Genomic DNA, 12,998 nt, shown 5'->3' on the forward strand with positions numbered 1-12,998 from the left:
CTTTTGTACTTAATTACACCACGAATGTCGTCATTTATTATCATTAATTAAAAAACAAAAGCAAACCACTACATTTCTATTGTAGAAGATACAATATTGGCTAAAGGGATGGCAACAAAGATGGCTATTGGCTGGCAAGGCAGCACTTAACACTCAACTTAACACGAAATCTATGAAGAACTGAACCAAATAAGTAAGCTACAGTTGGACTATTGTTGCAGTGCCTGTGTTTGTATTGTTTGACCTAAAGGTTTTTTTTTGGATACATTTCAATCTTGCCTGGACATACTGTAGGCTATGTTTCCTGCAGCAAGCAAAACACTGAACATTCTACCATTCTAATTCAGAACCATCACATGCTATAAGATTCTGATGAAGTCCAAACAGCTATGTTTACAAGTAACCTTGGAGACAGTGCTGCCATTATTATTTGATCAATCTGAGCCTCATTATATGTGTGACCATGAATAAGGAAGGTGTAAACATTGGTTTGCTTTGGTATTACTATGGATTGATGTGCTCTGGGCACCCTATGCTCGCGGCACCCCACATATACCAACAAAGAAATCAAAACCAAGTGCCTCCTGGGATTACCAAGAATCTGCACTATCATGCTCCAAAGAGAGAAGCACTGAAGACTGACAGAAGGGCTAAGCCTTCCTCTGAGGACGCCTCTTTCTCCAGTGTTTTTGACCGGGAACGTCCTAGTGATCTGCACAATGAGATGTCTGGTGATGCTTGTTCATCCAGAGAAAGCCCAGAGCCGTGGATCTCCTTTGAAGACATGGGGGCCTTTTCGGCTATTACATCTTGGCCTTACTTTCCTTGGCAGATACAGCCACCCATAGAGAATGCCAGACCCTCAGAGATGTGGAGTGACCTTGAGAAGGTGAGGCTGTTACAATGAAGTTATTTTTAGGGTGTTTGTTGGAAAATTGTGGATGGAGAGAGTTGCTGTTGCTGTGGCTGTTGCTACGGCAGATGAGTGGGGTGAATGTGGAACAGATTTGCCTGTGATCCAGTGCGAGCTAGGTTTCACTGTGTCTGGAGTTTGATTTCAAGTGAGGTCAATCACTGTTAAAGTACAAGACACAAAATACAGCCCTGTAAAATGAAAAATCATATTTACAGCTATGTGTTGCTGTGTGGGGTATGTCAGTTTAAACATAAATGCTAAAAGACCAGGAGCAGTCCACTGCAGCTATTTGAAACTACTTGTATTTTATATGCAATACCTAAATATGTTTGAGTTTTAGAGAAACTAGGTTCAAAACTTTAAAAAGTAGTTAAATTTTTTCATGCCATGTCTTGCTGTAACAAATGGGTTAAAATCGGCTAGCAATACACATCCACAATACAAGGAGCTGTTATACCAGGAGGGTCTTCTGCCTGTAAAGTTTACTTGTTAGACCGGAGTTGAATTGTGGATTACTTTGCAAGGGCCTGCCCAATGTCTTCCAAATAGCATTAGCGGTGACTGCAACGTTCACTAAGCACTGGTGTGCTGGCCACAATACTGCTATGCAAGTTTAGGCTATGTTCATTTTATAGGGCTACTTTGCCAGTGTTTGATGGTCCACATAGCTGGGGTTTCATATCCTATATTTTGAGCCCCCTGCCTGAGTCAGTTTTCCTACATACGCTGTAAAATATGTCTGAACAATGTCAATGGTGCCGAACTGTGCAATTATTTCCCTATTAAGCCCAAGTACTGTATTACAGTCTCAGGTCTTTAGCCATTATTAAGGTCACTGTGGGTATGCGTGGGCTGTTATATTGTGTGCATGTCATTATGCATGCTGTACCTTATAGCTAAATTAGCATAATTCTTATAGCATAATTTAGGAGATGAGTATGGGGGAGTGGAAGCATTTCTGCCATCGGATAAAGCACATTTGTACTATGCCATTGGAAGTGATCAGACCACGGGTACATCTGTGATGCATCTGTTTGATGTGGAATGGGTCTATGAGCGAGCAACAGTGGGAATGAGATGCATTACCGTGTAGATTACGCCTCTGAATGATACCCATAGAAAGGAGTGTCACTGAGTTCTTGCCAAGTAGAAATGAGTGACTACAACATTAGGGAGTTTCCGACCTATCTATGCCATCTTGGAAGCTTACTGTATACGCCTTGTAACTTGATTTTGATAATGGTAATATGCAAGTGCCACTGATTTCCAAGAGGAATGTTCTTCACATCAGTGGATGGAAATGGCAATAAATGTTGTTTAATGTTCCCAGTACATCCATGAGCGGAAGGCCTGTGAGTGGTGGAGCAGGACCCATGACAGGCAGAGGATGGACGGCGTGTGGCACAGTGGCACCCAGCATCCGCTGAGCTCCAGTCACCCACACATCACTAACTATTTATTTTTCCAATAAACAGACACATAAACATGATTGGTTTTCCTATACGGAGCTGCACAGAGCACTTTATAACATGGAAGGGGGGATGAATGGGACTGAAGAGACTGGAGCTAACACAGAAGTACTTAAATTCTTCTTCGGTTGCGTGCTGCAATACTTGGCCGTCCCCAGGGATCTTCATTACGGCGAGGCAGTGGAGAGATAAGAGGGGACCGCTATTCAGTGGCTTCATGAATATGCTTTCAGGCACCTAATTGTTTGATTAGAGGAAAATGACTTTTCTTTCAGTTGGAGACACAGATAGAAGCAGTCATGTTGGGGTGTAACCACGGAAGCAGCAACGGAGATGACGCACGTTAAGACACAGGTTCTTAGGTTTTTTTTCCGTTTGTGTGTTTGTGAGAGTGTTTCTGAAAATTCCAAAGGTCAAAATGGATTCATTTTTTCCGTAAAAAAAAATCAATGTGTAAGTGATGTGTCGAGGAAACTGATGACACTGCAATATTTTGAAAGAAAAATCTACACAGCGTGTTGACAGTTTCCAATCAGACAGCCACAGGAGCCATGAGAACCAAAGCCACCTCTGCCACCTGTTCCCAGGTCTGTCTGCGCTGCTCCTTTCAGCTAGACTGAAGTGTCTGCCTCATTATCCTTTTATGTGCCTCTGAACAAACGTGCTACAAGCTAACGCCTGCAAGCGCCACCAGCAAAAGACAAAGCACAAAGCAGACGGGGCTCAGACTAAACTTATTAAGAAAAGAACAAAGAGATGGACAGAGTCGAGGTGGGGAGGGAGAAAGTGACAGACTGAGAGAAACAGAGAGAGAGAGAGAAAAAGAGAAGGAGGTAGATAAGGGTCCCCAGACTGCGGTTTCCATATTTCCATTCTTTGCTATCAGCAGTCTGGGGCCTCGGGAGTCCTCCGTGTCTCACTCATGACTGCACAGGTTTAATTGAGCTCAATTGTTTGCATTAGTTGTTATCTGCCTCCATTTTTTCCAGGTATAAACAGTGGGGGAAAATAGAATTCCTTTTTTGCAGAGACGTCTTCAGCGTCTGCGTAGTACCATCACCTGCAGGGATGATACAACTTGGCTGTCTTCTGGGAGGATAATTAGTCTGTGTCTCAACTGCATCAACTCCAGCAAGGAGTCTCATGACATTAGTCTTATTAGCAACTTAAGCTAATACGACTACTGTTTCGATCCAGTCAAACAATTAGAATGTCAGGAAACGCTTTTGGGATATAGATTAAACTTTTAATTCAACTGTATTTTCTCTTGATGTTGATGACAATGTCCACACTGGCAATAAACAGTGTGAGGTGCCAGTTAAAAGTTTGCCACAGGCATGCCAATGTGTGATGCATTCATGTGCGTCCCCCAGCTGGTATAAGCAGGAGAACAAACAATAGCAGTTTACTTACCGTTGGCACAGACTTCATATGACTCACAGACACCATCTTCAAATAAGCAGCCTGCATCAGAAAGAGAGAGAGAGAGAGAGAGAGAGAGAGAGAGAGAGAGAGAGAAATGGGGAGAACACAGTCAGATTAGAAGAAAGGGGCTGGCAATACAACCAAAGGACTCCGAAGCTTAGCACAGTAACATGTGGCCGATGGGGTGTTCAAATGAGTGTTCCATAGGTCCGCTGTTCACGGCCCCATTTACCAAGAGGTCCTCATGTGACTCGAGTCGTTACAGAAGATGTGAGCTAGGGCCCAGCAGACATGCCATAAGGATTCATTAACTAATGAGGGCACCACTGCTGATGTAACAATAGATTTACATAACAACAGTGCAACAACTACTAGGCGACACCACTGAAAAGGGTTCTTCTCTCTCAATAAATTGCAGAATGAGAAAGAGATAGGTATCTGGTGATAGCCATCTGGAGATACTCGGTGATACACGTGATTGTGGTTACAAGACTGTAAATGGAAGAGCTGATCTTATCCACACAAATTCAGTTAAGTGAATGTGTGGAGAGGACACACACACACACACACACACACACACACACACACACACACACACACACACACAACCTTCCTGGGTGATTTATAGCAGGAGCATTGAGTGCCCTTGTCCCTCGTGAGGGAACAACTGCAGTAAAATACGCCAATTCACTGGGAACACGAGGGTAGGGAGGAGGTGAAGGTTCCCCTAAAAGTGAGAGACTCATGACAACTAATGACACCAACCAAAAGAGATAAAAAATAAAAAACGCTCACAGCTATTTCAAATGACACACTGTGTCTCACAGCACTATTATTTCCCTCTGAGCTCACTTTTCTGTTCCTTCCAAGTTATTAGAAAAAAGAGCCAACCTCGCGCTCAGATCGGAAGTCCGAAAGAGAACTTTGGTAGTTCTAGTGGTTGTCAAAACAACTTATTTCTTCAGATAGACCCACGGCAATGTCAAGAGTGCAGGGCTGAGTACTCACTGGGTAGACATACATGCGGATGAAATGAAGACTTCCTCTTCCCCATGTCTCCATCTCGCACCTCCAGTCTCCAGTCATTTATTCACCTCTCACCACTTATTATCATCACCTCTAATGGACAAATTACTCACTGAAATGGACATTCTCCCCTAATCATAGTGGATTCATGTCATTGTGAGCGTTTTCTCTAGCTCTCTCTGTGTATGTATGTATGTGTGTGTGTGTGTGTGTGTGTGTGTGTGTGTGTGTGTGTTGATGACTATTGAAGCATTGAAATGGGTTTGGCTCTGCTCTGAGAGGTGAGTCAATAATGACAGGAGCAGAACGTGAGGGGACTGAGGATTAGCTTGATGAAGAGGAGGAGAGGAGTCAAGGCAAGAGTGAGAGAGCGAGAGAGAGAGAGAGAGACAGAGAGAGCCCAATACTCCCCCCCCCCCCTTTTTAAAGGCTTTATTTACTTTAGCAGAGTTGGCATGGAAACATAGAGTAGGCTGGATTATGATACGGCAACTCTCTGAGCAAACAGCAAGCTAAAATAAATAAATAAAAGTCTAATTACAGGCGGTGTATATTTTATTTAATGTTTTCGCGGCTGTAACAGATTGCACTGGGTACGGGGGTCGTTCATCTGCAGTTACCGAACGTCTGTGACTGAGCGACGCCCCGGCACGGGCTTTATGGCAGCACTCCAGCTGTGCTGCTGCGCCCGGCCGGCCGCACTGCTGTTCCTGCTCGGCTAGAAGCCGGCGCAGTCAATCCATCACATCCCGAAACTATCGCCGGTGAGTTCACAAACACCTCTGCCGTGAAGAGGAGGTTTTTGCCTGTTTGTGAATCTGAGCAGACCCCAGGTTTATCCACTGCTGGGAAGACGAGTCATGGCTTTGATTCTCCTGTCGCAGACGCACTTTGTTCGGTTGTGGTGGCAACGGAAACGGAATTTGTTGGTGGGGGGGGCACAAACAAACAAACTACATTGGCGACGGCATCGTAACTCCATTACCCAGTACTAGAAGGAGGCAGAGGAAGGAAACGGACGGAAAAGTCATCCAACATTCTAATGGGACGGACTCATCGCTCCGACCCAGTCTGCAGGCTGTTCCCGGCCCTGATTGTTGCACTACACCAACAAGGGCATTTCACTTTGCCTTTAATAAGTTAATGAATTCGGTGAGTCAGCAAATCTGTGGCTTAGCAAGGGAAAGGCAGGAACCCAGCCATATCCATTTACCATGGGACACTATGGAGTGCCACTTTGCTATCGGGAACACACACACACACACACACACACACACACACACACACACACACACACACACACACACACAAACACACACCCATGTGCACAGCTTTAGCCTCGGAGATGGCGCTAAGAGGGGAATCTTAGGTAAACAGGAGAGAGATAAGAGAAGAGAAAGGCTTTCAAGCTTTCAAACAGCTGGGTGGGGGCTGTGCCAAAGCATGTGTGTGTGTGTGTGTGTGTGTGTGTGTGTGTGTGTGTGTGTGTGTGTGTGTGTGTGTGTGTGTGTATTTGGGAGAGAGTGAGTGAGTGTGTGTGTGCACTCATAGCCTCATTTAGTGGGTTTTCACTGGGAACCATCCCAAAGAACCTTCAGCATGTGTCCCGCGACTGATAAAGCCCATGGGAATGACAGCGTGTCCCTGTGAGGGGGAGATAGAACAGAAGGCCAGCTCCAGAGCACACCTCCCCACATACAAAACACACACACACACACACACACACACACACACACACACACACACACACACACACACACACACACACACACACACACACACACACACACACCTTGCTTCCCATAGTCACCCTGACAACAGACCACACACACAGCACAGAGGCCTGCTGACAATATCTTAACTCAGGCACTTGATCCTTTCAATTGAAACAATGAGTCACGAGATACTTCAGCTGAGACATTTCATTCATCTTACTTCCCAAAACAAAGTTACTTCAAGCTTCTGCTCCGAAAAAGTCAAATAACTAGGCTATTTAACAAACCAATACCTTAAGCCTTTATGGCACAACCACATGTTCTAACCACAGTTCATACTGTACTGCCACACCTCCTGAAGAAAGGATTCATCTAACACATCTTAGGTCTGTCCACTAGCCTAAGGCACTGTCAAAGGCACTCAAAGGCACTCCTCAAAGGCACAATACCTAACTGAACAATGCCTAATAAAGTAAATGTTTACAACAGCACTCACTGACTTTGTGACTGTGATATGATTATCATTTAAGTACACTGCAATCTGTTATTAAAGATGCAAGTTCTACATCTAGACCAACAGTTAATGACTTTTTGACCTAATTAAGTCTGGGGCCAGATGACAGTTTAAGTCTCAGCTAACAGAGTAAAGATAATGACTAAGTCTAATCTCTGTTAAAGCACATATCCATTTTCACCTCTCTAAGAGCTTCTAGAAATGCCAATTAAAGAGATCAAAGAGAAAAGGTGCAGTGAAGAGAGAGAGAGAGAGAGAGAGAGAAAGAGAGAGAGAGCTTAGATGAAAGGAAAGAAAGTCACATAACAAGAAAAGGCGAATAAAAGCCCCGACATCTTGTCTGAGTCCAACATTCCCCCTGACGGTCCGACATCTTCTAACAAGGGGGCCTCTTGATGAAGTGTTGCCTCTGAAATGGATTCCCCAAATCTCTCAAGCCCCCTCTCACCCCTCTTGCCCTTCTCCCACTGCCCCCCTTCCACCCTCCGCGGCCCTCCACACTCCATCCGCCTCTCCGCCTCTCCCCCTCTCCTATGTCGCTGCGCGAGCCAGCCTCGAGCCTGCACTCGGCTCTGGCTCCTAATCAGCCCCAGCTGCACCATTCATTACCCTCAGTCTGAGAGCCCGTTGGCCGGCCATATTAATTAGCCGCACTTCGCAATCAAGCCGCTCGCTCTGACAGAAAAAAAAAGGAGCCGGCTGAGCAGAGGTGCCGTGGCCCTCCTTGAAACAGCAAATGAGATTGTTCAGAATCTATTCCACAGGCTTCTATAACTAGTTTTTTTTCGCTTTTTTTGTTCCCCCAACTGATTAAAAAGAACATTAATTAAAGAGTAATTGGTAAAGGGGTTGTGGACTTGGCCGGGGGGGGGGGGGGGTAGTTGTTTTTATCACCTGAAGGGTGTTCATCTTAGTTGAGACGAGTCAGAGAAGGGTCTAGGACAGCTCAAGCGCCTAGCCATATCTAAATTAAATATCAGCGTCACGGTCACACACTCGTACGTCTTTACTTTTCTGTGGTGAGTTCCTCCGCTGCCGTTCGACCAGATAGACACGCCCCACGACCCAGCAGATAGTCGTACCAGCCCCGATACCACCACAGCGAAGCGGAGTTTGAAGGCATCGAACGTGAACCCCACATTGACTGCGATTAAGCCTACCGCAGATAGTAAAGTAATCTCACCGCTGCTTAGTCGCTATGCATCAGTGAAAAAAGCTGTGAAAAACAGAGAGGGAATAAAAAGGCATTGCGTAGTTTCTGAGAGCGTCCATTCTAAAGAGCTCAGAGTTTTTTTGTCATCTTAGCCATCTTAATGAGAACAGGATGTGCTTGCCAAGTGCTGAGTGGTTTGCCTGCTGAGAATGAGACCCCTAGTTTCAACCTGCCCACCACCCCCCCCCACACACACAGACACAAAAACAAACACACTCCCCCCATGTTTACTTCCCTTGTGTCGGACCTGTACACCCCCCTCTGTTAATGACTGCATTTATATTTATTGTGTGGCGATGAGGAATCCACAGCGGGGCTTTGACAGAGACGAGTCGGCAGGCTTGATTCTTCATTAAGCAAAATGTCAACATTCCGAGTTTGTCACGTATCGCTTCCCCTCCGGAGTTGTCGCAGTGAGCTCCCCTAGCCCCGTCACATGACCCTGCATCCATTCCCAGCGCGATAGATACGCGTCTACACGCACACATTGATTGCCGGTCATGATTCTTTGTGCCCGGCGGAGACACCATACCCTACCCAGCTATTTTTCATCGCTCCTCTGGATGTAATCAAAGGACCTTCAATTCCACCTAAACACTGCAGGGCCGAAGCTGTAATTCATCCCTGTCCTGGTGCAATATTAATTCACCTCAAATTGGGCTGAAACACAGGTGGGCTATATGTGGCACCCTCAGGTTAAAAATAACCACAGCTGAGTGACCTGAATTGCTAATCGCCTGGCCCTCCGAACTGATCTACGGAAATGCAAACAGAAATCTTATTGTCTGACTGATTTGAGCCGAAGAAAAGCCATCAATAACAAAGGGGCATCGCCACGAATGTTTGATTAGCTTCGGGTACAGTGTCGCAGTGTGTTTCTTTATTCGTCTCCATCCACGCAGAGCTCAGAAATTTGATTTCTCATAAAATAATAGGAAAGCAATAAGTGTGAGGGATGCGGTGTAGCGCTGAATTTTTAATACAAATCTGTGCGAGATTCAAACAGAGACAGTGGGCGAGGCAGATTCTATATATAGACGGCAGTGACTTACGTAAGCCTGGAGGGGGTTTCATCTCCGTGAGAGCTAATGTACCCTGAGAATCCCCAATACGAACGCTTTCAAGTTCCTCGTGCGAGACCTGCACAGAAACCTCCCCAGTAGACCATGACCAGGCCGGCTTCAGGCACGGTCAATGTGCTGAGACCTTACTGTAATAAAACAGCTCATCTGTGCTTGGGTTACTTTTAGCTATTGTATATGAGCTATTGTACGTATGCCTTTTTACCAAACAAGGAGGGGTGTAAGTTGATAGCATATTGCCATTAACCTTTTCACTTTGTAATCAAACAGTAATTTATTTCACACAGTATATGTCCTACTACAGAAGGACATGTACCGCACAAACAATCTCTCACTCAATCTCTGAGCCAGTTGTACACAGTTCGGTGCGGTCCAACACCCCCCCCCCCCCCCCCTCTGTACCAGGGGTGGCGGCTCATGCTGTCCTAGATACACGCCGCTCCTGCCCTGGGCGCTGCGACTACAGCTGCTGTCTGGCAGAGGAGCCTGGCCCAGCCTGGCCTCCCCTACACATACACACGCAGAAGAGCTCGCCGCTCCTGCCTCCCGGCCACCTGCCGTCTCCAGCCGGTCGGGGAGAGAGAACGGTCCCCCGGCCCAGTCACCTTCAGGCAGGGATCAGGAGGCAAACAGGCATGGGTGAGGTCTCCAGGGAGCACCCGGGAGGACGGAGGGGATAAAAGGGATAAAGGAGACAGAGAGAAAGAGAGCAGGGAGGAAAGTGGGGGATAGAGAAGAGAAGGGAAGAAGAGAAGGAGGGAAGGATGAACCGTGGAGGATAGAAAGAAGCAAAACAGATAGAGCCAGAGAACCCAGGGAACAGAAGGGAAATTCATTTCCATGCATGCAGAGGGAAGACAGGGGGCAGGTCACCTGAGGACAACAGCCATGTGTCCACTAGAGGGGGAAAGACTAGGAATCAAAATGTTTCTTACACCACAGGTAAACTTTCGAAAACACGCTCGTCGCTTGCCAATCACAACGTACTTCTCCGTTAACCTCTCTCAACCCTGAGTACAACCTGAGTATTGCTGTGTTCCCTAGTGACTGGCACGAGAACGCCTCGGGGTCTCTCATCAGCAGCCCTGGCTGTGGGTGCCACCCTCCACTACTCTCCCCAAATGGCCTGTGCCGCAGTTCACCACCAGTGAGTCTTTGTAAAAAATCATTACCGTTGTTTAACAAGGACACTCTTAAGTGGCTCGGACTGGCACTCTGCCAACGGGCCATTTGTGTGAGAAGCGAAGGCCAAAAGTGGGGGCAGAGGATGAAAGTGTGTCTAAGGTGAAAGAAAGAGAGAGAAAGTATACAGAATGATACACAGAGATGGCCAGAAAGGCCCCAGGAGAGATAACGAGAGCCGAAGGAAGGAAGAGAAAGAAGAAGGAAAGACAGAACATGACATTGTGTAAGGCTAGGAACTGGCGTCAGCAGCCCGCCTCCACCTGAGACTAATTGAGCTCAACCCAACAGCGGCAGCGGTACATCCAACTTTAGGCTCCGGTGCTCATTAAAGAAGACAACTAGCATCGGGTCAAACGGGAACACAGAGTCAAACCGAGAACGTTTCTTTTTTTTTCTTCACAACCAGGCGGCGAGGGCAAGGACGAAAGAGAACAAGCTCGTTTAAGAAGTTTGTGCCACATTCAGAAAACTCCTCTGCTCAAGATCTGTGCGCTAAGCTGCACGCCAAAAAAGCCTGCGACCTGGCGCCTCTTTGCTACAGTTTGAGTATTCACCATTCAATAATAAATGGCCTATGCTGCATGCTGTATAGCTTCACACAGCGAACAGGAAAGCACATGACGGCCAAAACAAACTCCCTTTTAAATAAGCGATGGCAAGGTTGCTCAACCTTGGCCAGGAGAAAGAACGGATGCCCGCTGCTGTAATCAAGCTGATGTATAATTAGCTCACAGCTGACTGAAGGCCCAGCATTGTTTTTGTTGTTTTGTTTTTTTGTTGTTTTGTTTTTTGCAGCTAAGTAAAGAGGGTTTGCACATCCAAACCACCACAAGAGAATGGAGTGTATGACTTTTTCAGGCTGTCTTCCCCAGATTAGACTTAGGCCCTACCTCAAACATAACAGGCTATAGAGGTCTAGGTAGATTTAATTAAGGCTCCAATAGACTGTCAGCCCACTAAATAGGATACTAAATGAAGGAAAGTCCAGATAAACAACTGTTCAGCCAGAACATACTGCCTGTTCTCTTTAGGGTGCATGTAATGCATATAGAGTGATTCCCACACACACAGTGTAATCTTCATAAGTGCATTTCAATTTTAAATTAGGATGCCATCTCTAAAGATGGGAACACCCTAAAACTCATCTTCAGTGGTAGAGGTAGGGGGAAGCAGACCCTGTGATCCAGAATGGCAACAGCAAAAATTTCTGTCAGCAACCGCAGAATCTTGTATGCATGAAAACAGTTTCTATAGTAGGCCCCACTTTATGATTGATAGCCGCATTCAGGATTGGTACCATAAACACCCTCCTGTGCTTGCTCTACTAAAAGCACTAAAACTACTTAAAGTACATGTATATATTGTTCATTCACAAAGGTGCACCAGGAACTGTTCCTTGCCCCACTGGCACCTTACCACAAACACCGCGATCAGAGATCTCTAACCACAGACCGGGTGTCCAGTACATCGCTCAGTCGATATCTCCATCGACCCATCTCCACAAGTAAGCCTTTAGGGGATCCGTTTAATGACACACTCTTCTACTACTGGTTATCTTCCTCTTCCTATAAGGTGATATCCTGACACAAATTCTGACGTCAAGTTCAATGCCGATATTGGTTCAATAGTGTGTGCTAGATCAACTAATGTGTATCGAACGTACTGTACTGCAAACCAACCACTTCATTATCGAGACTGAGTTGTATCTGAGGTCTCTTGGAAACGCTTTGACGTGTCAAGGCAATTAAATCTCAAAGTCTATTCATAGCAATAGCTCATGCCCCATTCTCAAAGAAGCAACATTGAGGTTCTTGCCTTTTGAGTTCAAATTAATTGAATATGCTGCATGTGCTGCTAACTAGTACAAAAGCATGTTGTGAACATAAGTTCTGGGATCAAATCACTTTGGAGTGCGATGTATTTGCTTTCATTTGATCTGTTTCAACCTGTTTAATGACACAATCATTTCCATTTCCATTTCCTTTCTTCAAATTCCTAGCCTGACGATGTCATACTCATAATTCTAGTCAGAATATGAGTCTGATACCGCTCCGTTGGGCTGTGATTATGGGGCGTGTTTCAACCGAACCAGGAAAAAAAATGCCTCTTCGCTCAATTGGATATATCTAGAACCAATCAGAGCAACGTAGTATGACCATAACGTAGACCATGGGGCCAGCTGATACATTAAACTTTTACCGGATCCCGTAGGAAGGACGGCAAAAACATATTTTCGATCGACAAATGCCTTGATCGTGTTTCTCTTTTCCTCTTTCAAAATGAATGTGCTGTCAATGTCTTCTAAAACAGACTCGAATTTCCACATTTCAGCTCTCCAACGGCAGCCATGTTTGTTGAAAACGAATTCACCCCAAAAGCTCTTTGGTGACGTGGTGGATTACGTTAGGGTTGATCATCTGTCCATCAACGTATAAAGCCCGCCCTGACAATTT

At 45.7% G+C, this 12,998-nt stretch overlaps 1 protein-coding gene across 1 annotated transcript in view; it reads right to left on the minus strand.

Annotated features, from left to right (window-relative positions):
* The window catches only part of ptprn2 (protein tyrosine phosphatase receptor type N2), a 177,143-nt gene that overhangs the window by 156,529 nt on the left and 7,616 nt on the right, over positions 1-12,998 (minus strand). The window contains 1 exon segment of the mRNA XM_031584363.1: positions 3,799-3,849. Coding sequence (XP_031440223.1) covers positions 3,799-3,849 — 51 coding nt within the window.

The sequence above is a fragment of the Clupea harengus genome, chromosome 17 (assembly GCF_900700415.2).
Source record: "Clupea harengus chromosome 17, Ch_v2.0.2, whole genome shotgun sequence".
NCBI classification, from domain to species: domain Eukaryota; kingdom Metazoa; phylum Chordata; class Actinopteri; order Clupeiformes; family Clupeidae; genus Clupea; species Clupea harengus.